General features: G+C 40.0%; 1 protein-coding gene across 1 annotated transcript; it reads left to right on the forward strand.

The window, feature by feature from the left end:
* The first annotated feature begins 8061 nt into the window (after positions 1-8061).
* LOC130164979 (ATP-sensitive inward rectifier potassium channel 10-like) lies at positions 8062-21921 on the forward strand. The gene is given in 7 exon segments (XM_056370002.1): positions 8062-8196; positions 13454-13846; positions 14239-14450; positions 14974-15105; positions 15761-15938; positions 19550-19801; positions 19804-21921. Coding segments are annotated over 7 exon segments (1377 nt in total). The 5' UTR covers positions 8062-8141; the 3' UTR covers positions 19959-21921.
* Positions 21922-22367: the final 446 nt, after the last annotated feature.

The following is a 22367-nucleotide window of genomic DNA, read 5'->3' on the forward strand; positions in this document are numbered from 1 at the left end:
ATCTCTACAACTAAACTCTAATCAAGGCTAACAGATATGAAGAGACACCCTGAACGGCCAAAATGATTTGCTTAACATGGCACAAACTGCTTTGGATTATTGATCTCACAGAAATAACAGCTGGTTCGAGGTTAATGTGGTATACTGTCACATCAAGTCTGTGTGGCAATGAAAACACATTTTCTCACGGGTACACAACAACAGGGCAAAAGATGATCAAAGTGGAAACAGGAAAGGAAATATTGAAAAATGTGATGTAAGATTTATCAGCTTAAGAATAAACATGATACAAACTTGAGAACATTAAAATGAAGCCGTGAAGACCTATGTCTGCAGTGGTCATGTGCTGAGACAGCAAGCTCAGATCAGGTTGTCATCCTTGTGAGAACTCGACCTCGTGAAGGCAGAAATTAGATGAGCTATTTACAGCACTCCATGCTGCAGCGCATTAAATAAAATTAATGCAGAAGAAGAATTTGCATGTGCGTTTGTATGTATGTGTATGTCCCTTTTAGACTGAGATAACTGTTTTCTCCTGCGAGCTCTTTAGAAACCAGGTTTATAAGATTACGCTCTTTCAAAGAGTTTTTTCTTTGTACCAAATAAGCAAATAGTCAGTATGAAAGCTGGAGTTTACTACACATTTTGTGTGACCTGAGAAAGTTGAGAGTAATTTGATAGTCCCTAAAACACCCAAATGCCACACTTGTTTTACATGGAAAACTGTTTGACATGTACATTTTTTCTGGTGATTTTGTTTTGCCAATGATAGGGAGTCAACTTTAGGATGTTATTGAGTAATACAAATGCAAACAAAAGCGGTTTCTCTGCAATTTCTAAGTTGAACTACATCTAACATCATTATCTTTATATGCAACGTGACTCATTTCATGACAATGTTATTTGATTAAATGGAAATTGTTGAGGCAAGCCACTGCCACCAGTGAATATTCAGGCTTTGCAAAAGCATAATGATGACATTTGCAGTAAATATTTTGTTTGATATTGCGGGCAAGTGTGTCCTTTGAGAAAGCTTGAAAGGCCTTAGATTGCGGTCAGTAGATAATGTTTTTTTCCTACAGTTTTAAGTGATGGAAAGAAAATAAAAGTCCACAGTCACAATAATGACTCTATGAAGCTGTACTTAGACACGGTGCTTTGAGCCATATGTTAACATGTTAACATGCTCACAAAGCTAACATGCTGATGCTGAGCGGAGCATGTTAACCCATCTTATAATTTCATGTTCATAAACTATTCATGCACAGCCAATGTCAGCACCAAACGTAATATAATTTTATCCAATAGTTGTTGAGCATCTGCGTTCATTAAGTTATACTGCTCGTGCTGATGTCTTGACGTGGACTCACTGGAAGAACAGATCTTGTATCTCGCTGCGGCCTTCCTGCCTAAATAAAGGATAAGTAAAGGAATGTTTCTTGACATAAAGTGTATATTCAGGTTTTTCTTTCAATTTCTTTTCTGTATGTCACATGAGTGAAAATTAGGTTTCTTGTCATAAGATGATGGCTATGGGTTTTCTTTTCTTCATACAGGAAGTTGTTGAAACTAATTATAATTTAATAAAAATAATAACACATGACCCAGTAAAAAGAAATATCAGATTCTTATGATTAAGTATATATAAATATTTTTTTCTAAGGTATCATCATCATCATCATCATCATCATCATCATCATCATCATCATCATCATCATCATCATCATCATCATCATAGCAATTTCTCATTAGCAATTAATAAAATTTTCCCCCCAAACTGATCATTTAAAGTTTGTATTTTTCTGCTACTATTATTTCCTCCACCAGCGATCTTCTTTCACTCACAACAGTACATTCGAGTCATTTAACCATGTACATCACTGATGCGGGTGAAACTAATCTGGATTGTTATTGGACTGTTGAAGAGCAACGATGACCTCTTGAGGCCACTACTACTATTACATCTACACCAAAACTGAATCTTTATTTTTCCTGGAATTTATTGACAAATAATCATCACACAGAGAATGCAGGAGATGAGGTTTTTGTGATTGCTAATTAAAAATATTACATTTTACATGAGGTATATCCTTGAGTTAAAATATCAATCAAATAATATGAGAGGGAAAATTCTTGTTTTGTCTGTCAATTTACACTTTTTTTTGTATATGTTTGGGCCATACTAATTCAAATTTGACCCACAAAGAAGCACAATGTTAATCTGTTTACTATGCTTCATTTTGAGCCTCAAAAATATAATTAAATTGGATTTGTTTCAAATCTAATTTTAAGTTTGTAACAAGCAGAAAAATGCAAATCGGGTTTCATGGTTTGGCCTTGTGCCCAAGAAATTAAAGAGTTATCTGTCCATATATGTACACACATGCACAGTCTTTCTTTTGCTTATACTGTCCCTCTGCAGTGTGCGTATGAGAGGTAACCACCAGATGGAGTGAGAGACTGGTACTGAGCATATCTACTGTTCCTATTTCAGTTCAAGCTTTTATTTTGGAAACATGCATGCACATGATGTTTTCATTGACTATTTCATATGATTTCATGCTTTAGGAAGCTTGCAGACTTCCTCTCTGAGAGCTTTTGTAGCAACAGGTTGTTGTTATTTATATAAGAGAGCTCGGTAAACTCCACTTCTTCTGTGGTGTCTTTAGTGCTGGTGCCAGACCTGCCAGACCTGCCTCTCCTGCCGCAGCTTCTTCTGTCGCACATTCTGTGTGTAAATGCTACATGTCTTTCACTGTAATCAGTATGGTTTTAAATTGGCTCATTATTATGGAAGTTTGTAAAAGTTACAGTTAATAATGGTTTGAAATATTCTTCTGCTTCTTTGTTCTGTTTGTTGTTTTCCTGTATTTCAGTGTGTGTGTGTTTGTGGTAGTAATGTGGTTTTTGTGCTGTTTGTGCTTGCACATTTGTGTGCACATCTTCATGCTCAATTCTTTTTCTGCTACGTGCACAAAGAGCTTATCTTAAACACAGAAATAAAAATGAGACATTTGGGGAAGTAAGACAAATAGAGACGTATGAAGGAAGTGTGTTTGTGTGTTGTGTGTGTGTTTGTGTGTTGTGTGTGTGTTTGTGTGTTGTGTGTGTGTTTGAAGGGGGATGGAGGGCAGTTAAAGTGAAAGCATAAAAGAAGAAAGAAAGAGGAAGGCAACATGTACAACATGTGATGGAAACACAAACCTCATCCTGGGCCAAAGAGACGGGTCAACAAAGAGAGGGGTGGAAAAAACGGAAGATGGAGGTGTAAAAAGGAGGGAGCCTTCCAAGTGGTCCGCATGACACCATCGTGTGCTACTTTCTCCCCTTCCTCCCACCCTCCTTTTTCATTGTCTCTCTGGCAAACAAACTCCTCTTTCCTGTATCCCAGTCTCTAACTTCTTCTATTCCTGTCAGCTTCTTCTCCTTCCTCTTTTCATTCTATTCTCATACATTATATCTAATGCTTCCTTTCTCTTCCCCTTTCCCCTTTTCTCTCTTCTCCCTCCTCTCTCTCTTTTTCTTCTTCTCCCCCTTTCTCTTGACTGCCCCTCAGTGACCGCTGACCTCCGTGACATAGTTTTCCTAAAACTCTCGCCGGTCGGACAACAGAGCAGCGATGTCTGGGTTTCTGCTATACCGAGGTCACATTCTTTCACACATACATGAAGTGGGTTAAATATCAGTTAAATATCATACAGTGCAATATTGAGCCTTTTACGGTGGACTATATAGTATGGAATTCAAACATAAAGGCAGTCCATGAAACAGGCCTTTTATAGTGGTTGGTTGGGTTAAACCTGAGGCCTGCTGTAGTCAGATTGGACTTGAGGCCACCAAGTTCATGCATTCATCATCTTTATAGCAGCTTGTTATGATTTCAATTCTGTTTGATTGATAAAATAAAATTAACAAGCATCTTCACCACTGATGTTTTCGATCAGTCTTCTTCAGTGCAATTTTGTAATATCCACATAAGAAAGATTCTGCGACCATGCTAACAGCTCCGTGCAGGGCTTTGAGCTAAATGCTATCAACACACGACAACACCAACATGCTGATGTTAGGCAGGCAACATTTACCATCTTCACCATCTAAGTTTAGTGTGTTAAAAAACAAAACACACAAAAAACAAACAAAAAAAACAAGTGGCTAAAAATACCAATGATAAACGGTTGTATTGATTAGTATGATCTATGGATAGTAATGATTTATTAGCCCAAACATAACCTCAAAAAGTGAAAGGTTGTGCACAGTGATGCATGACTCTTAGGAGAGAGGTTATTTCCGATGCACGGGGCCTAAAGAGGGTGACAACTTTGTTCCGAAGAATCACCAGATTACAGAATTATTAAAGTGTTACTTGGAAATGTTAATTCACCGTATGTGAGTTTTCGATCAGTCAATCTAACCATTACATCCACCCTCAAAGCAGCTCAGCAACAAAAATATGTTTGTGTGGGAGGGGGGAGTAAAACAACCACAGAAAAAAAAAAAAAAAAAAACCCAAACCGAGTATTGTTTTTAGAAATCAATTTGAATCTTGAACAGGTGCATAAACTGACATATACGGAGAGTTTTTGTAAAAGAGAAAAAAATAACAACAAATAAAACAAAGGAAAGCAACTTGTGATACAGATCCAGTAACAGCTCAGGCCAACTCTGTTCTCCTAACATTTGTTTTATAAGAAAGACACAATAGGTTTAATACTGCTGGAGGCAATATGTCGGTTTGACAGAGTAGTAAATCTACAGATGTCTCCCTGTTTGTGCAGTTATTTGCCAAGTACAAGAAAAGTTCTTCAGCGTCTCTGTTACAATCTCAGTGATCGTGATGGACGCTGCTTTGTGGCTTCAGGTGAAGCTCCCCACACAGGAAGCCAAGGATGACCCTGACTGTAAGGGAGCCAAATCCTCACTCAGAAGATAAACACACACATATGATCGAGGCCCCTGTGGATGCAGGCGGGGCCCCATTTGCTCCGGATAAGGGGGAGCCCTGAGCTCCGCGGGACGGGAGAGGGTATTGAAGAGGAACAACACCCGCTGTCAGGTTGGAGGGGGCCCCACAGATTGATGTGTGTGTGTGTGAAACCCGCCACATATCGCGCAGTGCCTGGTTTATTGTGTCGAGAGTCTCTGCTGCAGATTCATGCGTCTGCGTCCCGCCTGGGGACTCTCATCTGAACATGAGGTAAATTTTAACTCCTGTCAAAACAAAGTTAAAAGGCAAACTTTGAATGGTGGGCTGTCAACATGCCCTTTTCACTTTCTTTAGAATAAAAAACTCTATCAGACTGCTCCTATAGAGACGTAGATTAACTCTATAGGGAGTTAGACCATATACTTTGCTCTATGTGCTGTTGCATCACCACATTCTTCCCATAATATTCCAACAGGGGTTTGTGCATCAGCCAGTAGTCTGTCCCTGTGCTTTTCACCTGTAATATATTAATATTATAAATAGAGAAAATGATGATAATGAAGTTTGAGAATTACTTCCCATGTGCATCTGAACGCCTGAAGAATTACTTACAAATTTTAGCTAACTAGGATGATCAGCTCACATCTTCAAGAACCTAACATCCTCAAAATAAAAACAAATAAAACGGTGCTTAACATCCTCAAAAGTGAAGAAAATAGTACTTCAAAATTGAACTTAACTCCAGTAGCTACTTGAGTAAATGTACTCAGTTACTTTCCACGGCTTTTTTCTTTACATCCACCACCTCCACCACCACAGGGCCAGTGTTTCAGTATAATGGTTGTTACTTTAGTGAATTAATTCATCCATTCACAGCAGGACCATGTGTACTATACTGCACCAAGTCCCCCTCCTTGCAGGCGGACATGGCACAGCCTCACAGAGATGCACCGACATTATCCATTCACTGCACAGCGGCCGGCGCAAAACTGCAAGAAGCCAAGTGCACAAGAAAAGAGCCCTGTTTTTTTTTTTTCTCTTTTTTTTTTTTCTTTTTTCTTCCCAGTCTTTGATTTGTAAATACCTCTGTTTCAGTGCAACAACTTCCAGGCTTGTATCTTATAACCATCAAACATTTACATGAGAAAGTTGACAAAGGCTGAAACAGCGGAGGAGGCCTTGCAACAAAGAGGCCCATTTATAGTGTACAGTCAGAGAGAGACATGGAGAGGGAGGGTAGGAGGAGAAGCTGGGAGGAGAGTTGAATTAATGAATTAAAAATGTCGTGAAACAGCGGCTGGGTGAATATTTTTGGGGCTTATATAGTGAGGCATGCAGGGAGGGGGGGGGGGGGGGGGGGTCCTGGAGGAGTGGACATCACAGACTACTTTAACTTCTCTCTGCGTTGGGACACACAGACGCAGGACTCCACGCAAGAAGAAGTGCTCATCTGATTACATAATGACCCAGTAACAGAGAGCCAGAACCGGTACCGCCAGTACCAGTGCGCCTGGAGACACTGACTGACCGCTGGCTGATCCTCATCCAGGCCTCTCTTCTGACAGGGGGGTGGGGGGGGGGTTCATGTTTTTTTTTTTTCCTGAGAGATTTATTCCTTTTTTTTTTTTTTCCAAAATAAAGGATGACAGCGACGTAGAAGGACCGCTAAAAGCAAACAGAGAAAACAATGTGATGTCAAAGTGGGAGGTGATGTAAAACATGTGTGAGTTGTCAACAAGTGTGTGACGTTCAAAACCCTGACATTGCTTTTCCTTTTTCAACTTTTTTTTAATTTTTATTTTTTTACCCCCCCCCCACCCCAAGACAGATAAAAACTTGTCATCTGTTTTTTTTTCACGTTTGCTGGACAGTGAAATTAATTAAACCTTCAAGTTTCCAAGCTGTGGTCAAAGTGAACTTCTGTTACAAGTCAACAGAAAGGTAAGACTCACAAAACAACTTTTACTTATCAAGGGTTTGAGAGGAATTTTAGATCAAAATATGAGAATAATGTACAGATCTGACAGCTTACGTGACTTTAAGGACTTACAGTGTATCTGTTTGGACTAAAAAGATGAATGTAATCTTTATTGTTGTTTTCCTGTGGTGGTGCCAGTGTAATATTCCTCTAACATCCTGGTATACACTTATTTTTGGCTGTGATGCATTTGTTGTATCATTATAGTTCTTCTGTACGTATTGTAGTGTAGGAAAGAATCAGACGAATCATCTGAACTGTCTGATACAAGGCAATCAGAGAGGTGCTCAGTTGTGTTGTGTTTACAGTGCGGAGGGATATTAGTAGAGAGAGGTCCCACAAATCCAGTCTATATACTGTATATCATTACATGGTAATGTGAGGTAATAGTTTTGTAGCAAATTTATAAAATATATTTATTACTGTACAATGTTTTGTATTCAAAGATAAGTCTGAAATGATAAAGTTTAACTTAAGCTAACATAAGTTTCCATATCCTGCACCTGTCCTGCATGGGTGCCTATAATTAATAAACATGATTTTCTAATAGCAGTACAGTAAATATTTAAGCTGCAAAACAGAGAAAAAGAACATTTGGACCTCTGCTGCAGTTATGTGAGAAATAGCTGAGCGATACTAGTTGTAGTCGTAGTAAATAATAGAAGACGTGCACAAAACACGTAGAGAAAAAAAAAAAAGGTGTGATGGTGTTTGCACTTCAAGTCTATAGAAAATCTTGGCTCGGAAACAAATCACATGAACTCATCGAGAAATCCTCATCAGCACCACAACAGTAGTAGAGCAGTGAGATTTACCGCAGAGAGACAGGTCATCTGCTACTACTGACTTGGAAGAAGATTGTAAAAGTCAGTCTTAAATCACTTCCTGGTGGACGACAGCTGCTTTCACATTGTTTAATTTAGGTCAGTGTCGTAACTCTACAGCTATAGTAATTCTGGGCTGGGGGAAGTAGAGGCGATTGGTTTAGGGGAAGTGTTAGATTTAGATGGAGGTTTGGACGGTCTGCCGGATAACAGAGACATTGAGACAAATGTCTGATCGCCATGGTTACTGCTCACTTTCACTTCCTTTTGTTACAGTAAACTCCACATTAAGGTGAATTATGTTAACATGGGATGCAGGCGACGTACGAATCAGCCACAGTAAAAATACATAAGTTTAACATTTATACACAACTGCATTACTTTACATGAGCAATTAGGGGAAATTTATTGCTGCATGGAACATATTGTTCCCCCAAGTTTCGGACGGAATACGGAAGAGAAGTTAAGGTGTGAGTATGCTTCTGCTGAATTGTGTGTCAGATGGTCAAAAAGCATCTGAAACCTCCTCCTCCTACACCTTCCACACACAAGAATCGATGTCGTTGTGCGCAACAATTTCTGTAACTTTCCGAAATCTGCCAATCACACCCACTTGACATAGTGGTTGGCCAGCTGTGTGCAGATGAACTATCGAGCTATCTTTTTTGTCGTTTTTTACACAACTACTTTTGTCACTTTTTATCTGCACGAGACTGACTGTTTGAAAAGTGGCGTTCTCCCATTTTGAACGATTGTAGTGTCTCACCTGTCTTTATGGTGGGAGGCTTTGTACCTGCCTGTATGTGCCTATTTGGAAATGCTGCAAACATTTAATTAGAGTTATTTTTCACCAACCAAATTGTTCTTATTTTCAAAACCTGCATTAACACTGGATCACAATGTGGATTTAGTTATTTGAATGGCATAGTGATTCAGTTGATCAAAACTTCATCACAGCGGGTCTTACAAGGGCTGGAGTCAAAATGATCAATAGTATAATTAGAATTTATGCAGAAGAAGAACAACCATCAAACCACTGTTGCCTGTAGGAGAATAGTCTCTTTGTTTACAGCAGAAACTGAATTTTATACATGATATGTTATTAGTTGGTCAGGTTAGTTTTTGGTGTGTCAAAGTCTTATATAACTTTGTTTAATTTGATAGGGTGAATTTTAGCTTTTAACTTAAATTAAGGGCTGTCCAGTGAAACCCATGACTCTCCAAATTTGATTATACCGGATGTTTTAGATGATGGTGAACTTTATCCTACTAAGATAAATAAACCACTTAAAAATCCTTTGGATTATATGCAACAAAAAATAAATAAAAAAAATGCATGGCCATGAATCAGAAAACAGGGAAATTTTCCTTACTTCTGAGGAACTAATATTTTGGAGGTATGTCGTGCCAATTCCCCAAACCCATCAGACAAAGTTTAAAAAATGCATGATGGTAAACCTGAAAACACGGCCAATTCCTCTGTGGCCTCACCTTCACCTGACAGTGATGATATTTGGTGTTTCTATGTACAAATTGCTGCTGAAGAAGTTTTCTCCTGATTGAAATGTTTTGCTGTAATTTGTAAAGAGACTTTGACACAACAGCAGCTCATTTGTATGGCGATGTGCAGTGCTTAGTTTGGCTCCAGTCAGTTTGTGGTTTTATCATGTTGTGTTGGCTGAGCAGATGCCTTCTTGGCATGGCTTGTGTTGATGTTTAGACAGTCCTTTCAGTCCAGTGCTGCAGGCTGCTGTGCTGTGCAGTGGTCACAGCCATTCAAGTTGTGTTGTGTTGAGTCTTTTCAGTGCAGTGTACTGGCTGCTAGGGGTTCTCTGTGGATGTGGACACTGGACAAGGGCGCCAAGTGGAAGGGATTACTCTCTCCTCTGGAATACTAATGAGCATCTTTTGTCACCAATCAGTTTCCTCCACCTTCACTCTACAAACCCTTTCCTCTCTCTCCTCCACCATCCATTCCTCTCTCCCCTTTCCTCTTTCTCTGCTTTTGTCACCTGATGCTCAATTTTCTATCAATCCTCGCCTCAAAACCAATTATTCCCCCCCCCACACACACATCTCTGCCCTCTAACAATTTCGAGCGCCGCATACTCACACACGATCAAACACAGCCATAAACACACACCACACAAACACACGCACTTCGACACTCCGTCCTGCTCTCCTCTCCCCGTCTAACTCGCCCTCTCTTTCACTCACTCGCTCACCCAGTCGTATTTTTCAATGGTGGCTTTTGTCCCTTTCATCTCCTCGAAAACAAAGGATTCTTGTGCACACGGGACAGGGGGAAGGAGAGGGATGGAGAGCCGGACACAGAGGAAGAGATCCTAACCTTGAGTGTGGTCGTACAATGAGTGGAAAAAGTCATTTTACAAGAGAGGGAATCCATCAGTGTGGCCGAGAGACACTGATACACTTCACAATAATTTATTTGTCTCTACTAATATTGATTTACTTTCTTTGGTAACATTTGCCCCTATTTTACATTTGATATATTGTTTATAACACACAATGATATGAAGACATTTAAATATTAAGTGAAATGCAGTATTTGTTAAAAATTATAACTCCTCCAATGAAGATATATTTTACATCATTACAACTGTGTTTTGCTGCATTGCCATATATGATCTGGTTATACAGCAGCCTCCACTTACTGCATTGTTGCTCACAGAAGACTGCTAATGAATGCTAAGTAGTACTTTGTAGTAGCACAGTGTAAGACTTAATTTACAAACCAGTAACTGTAGATATTGATATTGATCCTTGTTAACAAAACCAGCACTGATGATTCTACTGAACTTGATGCGGCTTATTCCTCTGTGCTGAAAACCTCCGCTGTAAACTAATAAAATTCAGTAAGGCACAATGTTGCTCTTGGTGATATGTTCCTTTTTCACAATGAACGTGGGCACTAGCTCCAAAAAATACACATCTACTCCTGTTTGAGCAACGTTTGTGAAACGCTACGTTGGCTAGCTATAAATAACTTAGCGTAATGTAGCCTATTTCAGCTACTTTTTGTTTTAAAGCTGCACTAATTAATATTTTTTTTAAAAACAATGGATCAAATGACAATGTTTAATGTGAGAGGAGTCACCTGTAATAATGTACCCACAGAAAATCATCACTAGACAATTTACCTGAACTCTAACAAGCATTTCCAGACACCAGCAGACTGACTTTTTCTGCCGAAAAATCTCTGATTAACCCACTGTCCACTACTTGCCCCGTGCCAAACTACAGCTAGCGTAGAGGATAGAGAAGTTGGAAAGTATTGAGATGCAATTTGTTGACAACAAGAAAAATATAGAATAATGCCAACAATTGCTAGCTGCCGAATATTATGTGTAAGGTCTTGGCTTCGCAAACCAAACGTTCCTTTGGACAATAAATTGTATTGTATTGCTTCCTAACTGCTCAAAAGGTCTATATGTCTAATACACAACTGTGTGTTTACTGTATGTGTAGGCAGGAGCTCCTCAGGGCTAGAGTTCAGCTGGAGATGGACACGGCCAATCACATGGGCCTCCTCTTGACCCCGCCTCCCTCCGCTCTCTTCCCCCTCCACATCTTAGTATTCAGAGCACAGACATCAACACAGATCTCTATTCATTCACTCAGTGTGAGCTCCGGCATGGAGAGAGGAGAGAGAAGGGTCAAAAAGGACAGGAAAGGACAGAACGTATCAGATCGCCTTGGGTTCTTAGGCTTTTGTTTTTGTTGTTTTGTTTTTGGTTTTGTCTTATTCTCTCCGGAAAGCAGAGGCAGTTTGAGACAAAAGGGCCATTTAGCAAACAGTGAGTGAGAGCAAGAGGGAAGAAAAGGAAAAGAAGGATGAGGAGAAGGAGAAACTGCAGCCCAGATGAGGGTGAAACTGTTAAGAGTGCACAGGGAACGACCCATACAGTGACAATAAGTGTCCATGGCACCCAGGGGTGGGGTGGGACACTTCTCATTTAATTGATATACTGCTACCACTATGACACCCATAGCCACTTATACTGCCTCATTACAATTACACCACCAGCCTCTGACACAAGCATTCACTTGACACTTGAATGCATTACAGGCACTTGAGTAATGAGTAACGGTGGAGTTATATGGGAATGAAAGGTCGCCCATATTCAACATACACCATGTTGCCGAAACTATGTGGACACATATTTGACACACATTTGAATGTTGAACATCTAATTCAAAAGCCATGTGTGTTAATATACCGCCTGCACTGTCCGGGAAAGGCTTGCCACAAAATTTTGGAACCTGGCTGCAGGGATTTCAGCCACAAGAGCATTAGTGCACTCAACCACTCATGTTGGGTGATAAGGCCTGGCTTGCAGTTGGTGTTCCAGTTTATCACAAAAGGGTTTGGATGGGGTTGATGTCAGGGCCAGTTTATCCCCAAGCCAAAACCTTAACAGGCAGTCCAATACCAAAAATACCCAACAGCAGCTAGCTGATATTTGGTTGAATGCAAGTTGCGATGGAGGGTTGTCAGGGCAACGTCTAACGCCATTATCAATTTGACGTAGAGTACTGACGACAGCTGATGTTGATGTTTTGTTGGTTTTAAGTTGTGTTGTTAAGGAACCAAAATCCAACGTCCTCCAAATATCTCATGCGAACACCACCATGACTTATGAAATGCTGATATTCTAGTTGAAAGCAAAACCCAATGTCCACTAAAAATGTCAATTAGCAAATGTTGGGTTTTGATATCCTGACCTGATTTTCATTTCCAACCAAAATTTTAATGTCTATTCAACATTAGAGTCATTAGAGTCCAGTGTCTTTCGTCATTACTTTGATGTCCGGTGGCTCCCTGGAGAGGAAGGAGGTGTTCACTGACTTTTTGTATAGTTCTCCACTGCTGACAGTTTCCAAAACACTAGATCTGTCTGTGAGATACTTTTGAAGTTAAACATGATGAGAAATGCATCACTTGAAACTACTATTATTACTCCTTCTCCTCTTCCTACAACTTCAGGCGATACCAAAGCTTGAATATACAGTAATTAACACAATAGGTTTAGTCAAAGAAGCTACTGCTATGCTTCGAATGCACATCTGCGTTGTATCACATCTGCTCTCTCTGCTGACTTAAGGTCTCTGTTCAAGTAAAAACAGTCCATAAAGTAAGAGTATGAAAACAGCTTTCAGCAAAATGGAAGAGGGTGAACACCAGTGTAAGATATCCGTATCTTTTCAAAGACTTTTTTTCTTTCGTCTGGAATAACAGTCAATAGAGTCTCCTCATCCATTTCAGTAGCCGTCTTATGCAACCGACATGTGAAGCGACCAGCGCTATCACGCTCTTAATGTGAAAGAGCAGCTGTGCCTTCATGCTGAAAGGGGGCTTTTATTTTGACAAGGCCAGCTGCCCCCAGTGAAAGGAGAAAGGGGCTTAGATGGACCACCGTGGACAGCCACAACACTGTCCAGCCAAAAATGTTCTTCTAATCCCCTTCTTCATCGTCATCTCCCTCTCCTCGCAAATGTTCCACTCTGTCATTTTTCTCTTTCATTATCAAATGTTCTCCCCTTTCCTTTTCTCCTTTTGCACACATCACCTTTTCATTTGAACTCACCTGCTGTTCATTTGTTAAATATGGCATCTTTCACCTCTCTTCGTCTTTTCATTACTCACAGTTCCTCCTCTCCTTACCTCCTGTTGTTCCCTCTTTTTCTGTCTCCACAACCCTGCAGTGCCAGCCATGACCTCAGCCACTCCCCCTTCCTCAGAAGGCTCCTCCCCACAGAAGGTATGCCACTCCCAGACGCAGACCGACATCACCAAGCCCCTGCTAGGCTCCCCAGGGGTCACCGGAGGTGTAGACGCAGGTGGAGGAGGACAAGGAGCTGGAGGGCCCTGTGCTCTGCGAAGGAGGCGCCGTGTCCTCTCCAAAGATGGACGAAGTAATGTGCGTATTGAGCATGTGAGCGGGCGAGGGGCGCTGTACCTTCGCGACCTCTGGACAACTTTTCTGGACATGCAATGGCGCTACAAGTTCTTCCTCTTCTCTGCCACCTTCGCTGGGACCTGGTTCCTGTTTGGAGTTCTTTGGTACCTTGTAGCAATGGTGCATGGAGACCTGTTGGGTAAGGAGGATCCTAGAGATTCATACTGCAGAGATAGTGATAAATAATAAAAAAGCAACACAAAAAGCAGGAAAGTCTATGAAAGCTCTTTATCTCACTTAGAACATTTATCAAGCTCTATTGATAAGAACATCTGTAGATCTCATCCTCATCCCTCTTCTCCCCCCAAACAATGATGTCCTTGAACTGAGACAAAAAGTAATGCTTTCACAACAGAGACACGGAAGGACACAAGTACTTTTTTGTGAATGAGTAGACAATGAAGAACACATACTGGAATACAGAGCATGAGAAAGACCTGGCAGGACATTGAGAGAGGGACAAAATGTTCCTTGGTCATTTGTTTACACCCCTCAATGCATGATCTTCTGTTCTGTCTCCCTTCCTTCCAGAGTTTGACCCCCCCTCCAACCATACCCCATGTGTAATGGAGGTGAAGACCCTGACGGGGGCCTTCCTCTTCTCTCTGGAGTCTCAGACCACAATTGGCTACGGTTTCCGGTGCATCACAGAGGAGTGTCCTGTTGCCATTGTCCTGCTTATTTTTCAGCTGGTCATCACTATGGTGATGGAGATATTCATCACGGGCACCTTCCTTGCAAAGGTAGTCAGATGTAGTTTTTCTGTTTTAGTTTGGAGCAAAACAGAAACTGTAAAAAGTGATTGTTAAAGATGTGATGAAAGAGTCTCACACCACTCCACTTTCTTTTTATTCTACCATTTAAATACACTAATTGCTGGCCCCAGTACAGTAAACACTTCATTCATTCTTACGGTTATACTTTGGGAATTTTATGCCTTTATTGGATTGCTGAATTGCACTTCTTGGCTGATGGTTCTTCCACTTCCTTATCGTTACAGCTTCTTGGTTATCAGTTATGCTTACAGATTGTCGCCATGTTGATTATTACAATTCTTATCTGTCAATAGCAGGATTATCTCAACAGTTTCCTCCTCACTTGTAATCTAACACCCTTTGTTTATCTACATGTTCCTGTAATTTCACTTTCTTTCCAGCTCAAGCCTTGTAGATGATTACCGAAGGGCATGTGAAATGTTTACAGTATATAGTATCATCCTATATCAGTATTCATCTCATTATCTGACACGTTTCTCTCCACTCGCAGGTCGCTCGTCCCAAGAAGCGAGGTGAGACAGTGAAGTTTAGTCAACATGCTGTTGTGTCAAATCATGAGGGTCGTCCCTGCCTCATGATCCGAGTAGCCAACATGCGCAAAAGCCTCCTGTTAGGATGCCAGGTAATGGGATTAAAGCACCTTCTGGAATTATTTTATTTCTGTAGTAATTATCGTCTGATTTTATTATTTGCATGTGATATACAGTGATATCAGTCACATTTGGAGCTTATATGTGTGAGTTTTGTCCCTCATATTTAATGATAATTACAACCTCAAATAGCTCCATAGTTTTAAATCTGTCTGAACACACTCGTATGCAGCTCTCTGAATGCTCCATTATGGATTTTCACCTGCTCTGCAGGTGTGTGAAGCCATTCACACTCATTCAACCTATTTAAGTCCATAAAACAAAACATAAAAAAGCTTTTATGAGAACCTTGAGTTCATTTAATGGGCTGTTGTAATATTAGGTACATGAAAGCATTTGATCTACACATAGGTCGTCTTACCATATCCGACTGAGTCACTGGAACAGAGTATTCTGAGTCACATCCTGTCAATAAAAACCTTTCAAGTCCTTTGAATTGCCTTAGTGCAATAAATTTGCTGGTATAAAACATAGTAATGACTCATACATTGACTGAACATGTCATTCAGAGCATCACCCGAGCACACATCACTTGGCCATTTCAGGTATTAAACCTGGGGCCTTTTGGTTACAGGATGCCTTCTGCAACCTCTTGGCTGCATTTACTGACTCCATCTTGGCTCCCAGGTGACGGGGAAGCTGCTTCAGACGTCCCTGACGAAGGAGGGCGAGACGGTGCGGCTGGACCAGCGCAACGTGCCTTTTCAAGTGGACACGTCCAGCGATAGCCCCTTCCTCATCATCCCCCTGACCTTCTATCACATCATTGACGACAACAGCCCTCTCAGAGCCTGGGCAGCAAAAGGTATATCATGGCTCTAAGTCTGACAAACTAATATGTAATATTATAATATATATAATGAAACCTACTTGTCTGACACTGGTCACCAAAGCTCTAACTGGGCCATACGAAGGAGTGTTTTACATCAATATCGATATTAGAAGTGAGAATTACTGTAAAAGAATATGAACAATATTAACACTTGCTATTATTATTGGTTTGAAGCTATGAAACTCAAATACCAGTATACTTTAGTAGAAGCATTAATTTAATGACAAAAGGTGTAATATCTGTCAGCAACTGGTCAATTTCTTTATTTAAATTCTAACTTTTCACGTGTCTCTTGCGACTAACTGTATGTACATTAAGTATGTATGTGTACGTAGGTGTGTTGGTATTTACGGTCATGTGCTGCGTGCTTGGCTGCCTCTGGCCGTCCAGAGTTGGGCTGGTTTGGCACTGGAGGAGAGGGTTTCTCTGGCTGGAATGTGTGTGAGAGAGAGAGATCTCCAGAGAGACCCCTCATTAGAGCACAATGCTGTACAGTCCAGGGTGCTGACACGAAGCCTGCGCAGATCCACTTACAGCGGCTCAGAGCGCCCAGCACTGGAAGCTTCAAAGGCATCAGCGCTGACAGGCTCTGATCGCTGCGTTATTTACACTCACACTACTAATTTACCGTGGATGACTTCTTTTATTTCTGTCCTTGGCCTCATGTGACACTAGATTTTCACATTTGTTATTATCAGTATAATATCAGTGTTTACTTGTAGCCATTATTACCTCCCCACCAGCTACGACTTTTCTTCAGTTATAATTATCCTCTTTGTTGTGATTCCTGAACTTCCTGTTATTTTAACTGTAGCCGTATTTAAGGGATTGTATTACAGCACACATAATACTGGCCATAGTACTACAGACTGTGTCAGTGCCTACTGTAACAGTATCCAGTTTTTATCCGTTGTTGCTTCATCTCGGTTATTTCCTGTCATAAATCCAGACATGACAACTCTCAACATAAAAAAAGTAGCATAAAACAAAATGGTCATTTAAATTCTTGCCAAAATTTCCTGAATAGGTGAATGTGAGTCTGAATGATTGTGTATGTGTGTCAGCTCTGTGATGAATGGGCAACCAACCTTCCGATGGTGTACTCTGCCCCTGGCTCATTGAGATCTGGGCTAGACTCCGGCTCTGCAACTCTGCACAGGATAAGCAGGAATAGATCATGGGTGCATGGATGAACGGATGGATGGATATCCCTAATGTACACTTTGAGAAGACACATTGATGATACTCATGACTGAGCATGATTCTGCACTTACTGGTTCATTTGACAGAGCTTTAGAGCCCCCTGCAAACCTTCTCTTTATCTCTTTATGTTCAGGACATGTTCTCCTTCAGCAGGGAACAGCTCTGTTAGGACCACTGAATACTGGCTTTCAGTGCAACAGCGTGTGAATCTTCTTGGCATTGTGTGACCGTGAGTCATTAAATCAGGAGTGCAGGACACTGTGGAGACAGTTTATGAGACATGACATGGCTGTCTAAACCCACTGAGCTTATAATGTAAGCACATTCCTCTTAACCATAAGGTTGTACGTATTGTATCACACACACACACACACACACACACACACTCACAAACATACGGCTGAAAGTGAAACTCTAAATGCAAATTATAAAAAATAATTTATGAAAGGCTTTTATTTCCTGTAGAGATGAACAATAACGATATTGTGCTGTGTTGTTTGAGATGGGTGCATACGCTAGCAGGCAGGAAGTAAACAGGATCAGGCAGAGCCTGAAACACTGTGGCAGGAAGCCACAACAAACAATCTGGCAAAGAAGGCAGGTGTACTGTGCTGTAATATATTCTAATGGAGCTGAATACAATCTTAGAAACAGGTGGGTGATGAGATCAGGTGATGGGGAATGGCAGGAACACACTGCACACTGAAACAACGGGAGAACTAGTTGCTAACAGACAAGAAAGGTCCCAAAAATGATCAACTATTGTCATGACAGTTTTGTTTTTATCAGCATTAGTATAATAATTAAAATAATGAACACTTACTAGCTAGCTATGTGAATGGCATATGTGAATCTTATGAAAGTTAACACCAAAGTAGTATCTGTAAAACGAGGTAAAGAGTCTACGAGACTGTACTGTGCCAACAACAGCTTGCTAACATGCTCACAGTTACAATGCTAACATGCTGATGTTAAGCAGGTATGTTTTCCACATTCATCGTCTTAGCATTTTAGCATGCAAACATTTGGCAATTATCACAAGACACAAAGTAGAGCTGAAGCTGCTGGATAAACTGAAATTTTGACCTGGTAGTCGTGATACATGAAATAAGAGGTTCACATGTGTTAATTCATCCTTAAGGGGAGCAAATACAGTATCACTAAAGTCATCAGGATTTCTCGTCTGTGAACCGTGATTGTCTGAACAAACTTTCATGGAAATCCATAGTTATTTCAGACCAGAGAGGTGAACTGATCAACCAACGGGTCGACATTGCCATCCCTATAGAGCCATGATGGTAGTGATGCTAGGAAGATCACTGCATAAACGCAGATGGAGCCCTTTGGCCCGCCCACAATAAGCCAATACAGAGAATCCCTCAACCACGGTTGTGTCGCCGTGTGTACAAGGGGTTGCGAAACCTGGTGTTTTTGCCCTGGTGGGAGCGGTACTGGGTCTGGGTTAGAGGAAGGACTGTTTAGACAGATGACCGAGTCTGCATTCTGAGTGAGGCCTGTTGATGCAGGTGTGTGCTTGTTTGAGTGCATATGTCTTCTAGCGCGTCCATTGTGTTATGGGGGATGTGTGTTGAATGAAAAGTACATTCTGCATGTGTTTTAGAATATGTATAAATCATATTCAATCATCTATGACTACAGTGTTTCCAACCTGCGGCAGCTATTGTTTTGTGTGTTTGTGTGTGTGTGTGTGTGTGTGTGTGTGTGTGTGTGTGTGTGTGTGTGTGTGTGTTCGAATTTCTGATATGAGTTCTGTAAGTGTTTGTGTGTGTGTGAGCCGGTCAACTGTTTTTGGAATCAGTCTGGAAGTGGGGAGTTTTATGTTTTGGAAATTTCAGGATGTGCATGCAGCTCGTGTGCATGTGTGTGCGTATGCGTGTTGATGTGTGTGTGTGTGTGTGCAGGTTTGTGCGTGTCTTTCTATGACTTTCTTTCATTATATGAATTGTAAATAAAGATATTGCTGCTTTATACTGACAATGGATCAAATAACCGAAATGTGTCACTATAACCTGACTTTGCAGTTCCCTTCAGCCCTATGGAGCATTTTGGCTCATTGTTTTGGTTTTCTTTGCTTTACGACTCTAAATGTTGCCATGTTGTTTTTAGCTTGTTAAGATGCCAACAAGTAGCATAAAATGTAGCTTTTTATTCCTCTTTTATGAAGTAATTTCTTAAGTTTTCTCATACTGTAATAGAAAAGCAATTTTCAAGCAGGTTTTGAGTTTCTGTAATTTATTTTAATACTTTACTATGTTAAAACCATTTGCTTTGCGTTGGAAAATGGTAGTTTTTTGTTTTTTGTTAATGGGCTAAAAGACCAAAATTGAATAGGCCTTTACTCTCTGTCCTCGGTCCTGCAGGTGGTGGCTGGACAGACCCTGAGCTGGCTGACTTTGAGCTGCTTGTGATCATGAGTGCCACAGTTGAGCCAACCTCGGCAACCTGTCAAGTTCGAACATCCTACCTACCAGACGAGATCCTGTGGGGCTACGAGTTTCCCCCTGTTGTCTCCCTGTCCCCTTCAGGAAAATACGTGGCTGATTTTGCCTTCTTCGACAAAGTGGCCAAAACCAAAACGCCACCCCTCTTCAAGCAGTCTCTGCCGCCGAGCCCCCCTTCCAGGCGTCCAGTTACCACGGCAGCAAGGAAGATGGGACTGACCTGGAGAAAATGAAACTGGAAGAGAGCTACAGGGGAGAGGAGAGGGGGCGAGAGAGGGGGCGCGTCAGAGATAGCAGCCCATTGAGTGTGCGTATTAGTAATGTTTGAGGGCAGGAAGAGGTTGTGGAAAGTTGATATGAAACCGAGATGAAAGGTGAAGACAGGAAAACAGAACCAGGCTGCTCAACACAAAACACACTCCCCCACACAACACTCTGCCTACGCGTACAAGTGTGGACCTCATGACAGTAAACACCTGGGTGCACTTTCACTGCACCCACCAACCACACACACAGACACAATGTGCCAATGCGCTACTGTAACTGAAAGTCTGTAGAGAAGATACTGAGGATGGCTGCAACCAAGTACAAAGGGAACAAGTTACAAACTTGACATGTACAAATGTACAGCAAAACATCAAGTCATCTATAGAGACATTTTCTAAACTTATATTCATTTTTCTTTTGTTTGTGGAAAGGACTTCATTTACTGTAACTGGAAGGTACTCAAACACTGCAAAAATCTTCATCTTATCAGGTCATGTCTGTCTATAATTACATTTTTTTTTCAATTAACCCAGTTCCAATTGAAACTTAGAAAAGAGAAAAAGTAGAATTTTTATTGGATACAGATAAAAATTTTCTCCCAACATATTTTCTTCTACCTGTTTTAAGGACATAAGGATTTATTACAGATAAAAGACAAGAGACGATTTCTGTAATGAGGTGAATGTCTGAGTTGATGTTAATCACTGAATCACAGTACTGTTTTTATTTTCTTTCTTTTCTTAATTAATAAAATACCTGAAAAAGGTGGCGAAAATACTGGAACCATATTATTTTTTTAACGAAAAATTTAAAAGGAATGTATCATATTTTATGTGCGTAGAAGTTTCTAACAATACCATTACTTGTTACACCGGGAAATATTGTGCTCTTTGATATGAATGTCCTGGTTTATTGGGGTAAACATGTTTTGTAATATTCTACTAAAAGCACTTTAACTTGAAAGAAAAGTGGCATTTTACACAAAGGAAATAACGGAACTAACTTTGATTCTTAATGCACTGTATTAAATAATGAAATCTTGTGGTCATGTTTGGGGTGTGTGAGTGTGTGTATACGCTTGAAAAAGTGTAACTGGATGTGATAATACTGTTTGTATGAACCTTTTTGTGAATTATTTTAAATTTCATGTACAGTATGTGTTTTAATGTACTTCTGTACAGATACGTGTAAAAATATTTTTTTCCACATTCTTGACTTCATGTCCTGAGATTTGATATACAACTGCATTTTCAGTATACCATATTAATTGTTTTTGGTGCACAGTTTCTGTAAAATATAGCACACTCGTCTTTTTACTGCTGTCATTTTTTTCATACAGTGGTTGCGAAAGTTTCTATGGATTCTGCTAATATGTATCTAATCAACAACCTTTTTGAATATTATTAGATAAATACATATATTTGGATTTTTTTTCCTCTCTTTTAACTGTACATAGAAATGGTAACTTAAATTAAATGGGGATTAGTTAAAACATTGGTTAACAGAAAAGATACAGTTTTTAGAGAATGGACTATCTGATCATTTAAGTAAAGGAATATTGAACATCAGAAAAATAATTTAATCTATACTTAAAAGTGTTTTTGGTTGAAAGGCCAACAAGTATGCCATTAAAAATGTATAATACAGTAGGCTATCCCCTGATGCTCATCACTAATATCTGAAAAATATAAAGCACATAAAGTTTTAGTTTTCAAGGGAGTCAAGGATTTATGTTCATTGCTAGCAATTCAAAAGTATTATAATCTGTTTTAAATGTGTGCTCTTGAGATTAAGTGCCACTGTTCAAATGAAAATCCTCTGCTGTTCCATACAAGGCCAATGAAAAATATTCAAAATAACTGAAAATATTTCAGTATCAATATCTGGTGAGAGGTTGTGCTTGTTTATGATGTATTGCCTGTACTGTATACTGTATATGGCTCACTCTGAATACTGGAAGCTCATTGTTCTGACTGCTAATATACTTTATAAGTGCCTTCTTTAATAAATTTGTTATTTACAAAGTCTGTGTGTGTGCATTAGACAAAACCATACCTATGTGAATTGCCTCCAAAGTTGCAGATAAAGTATGAAAGATAAAAGGCCCAAACAAGATGGTATAAGTAGCATATTGCAAATTGTAGTGTGTCTGCTAAGGTATGGCATTTTTCTGCTTATTTAAGAAGTGTACATATTTGTTTCTCAACGTTGCTCTTTGGTTTTATGTTTAATTGGTTTTACTGTTTTCAGTCAAAATCAAGTCAAATTCATTTAGACATTAAGATGTAAATAGTTTTACAGAATACATTAACATGGTTGAAATATATGTTGATGGATAAAATATATACAAATATGAGTCATAAAATATGTTAAAATGTTTAAAAGAGTTTTAATAGGGTTTAAAAGGTTGAATACTGGAGTCAGTGCAAATGAGCATAGTTTGTTTGATGTGTACATGAACCAGCAGGTG

This window comes from Seriola aureovittata, chromosome 23, assembly GCF_021018895.1.
Source record: "Seriola aureovittata isolate HTS-2021-v1 ecotype China chromosome 23, ASM2101889v1, whole genome shotgun sequence".
NCBI classification, from domain to species: Eukaryota; Metazoa; Chordata; class Actinopteri; order Carangiformes; family Carangidae; genus Seriola; species Seriola aureovittata.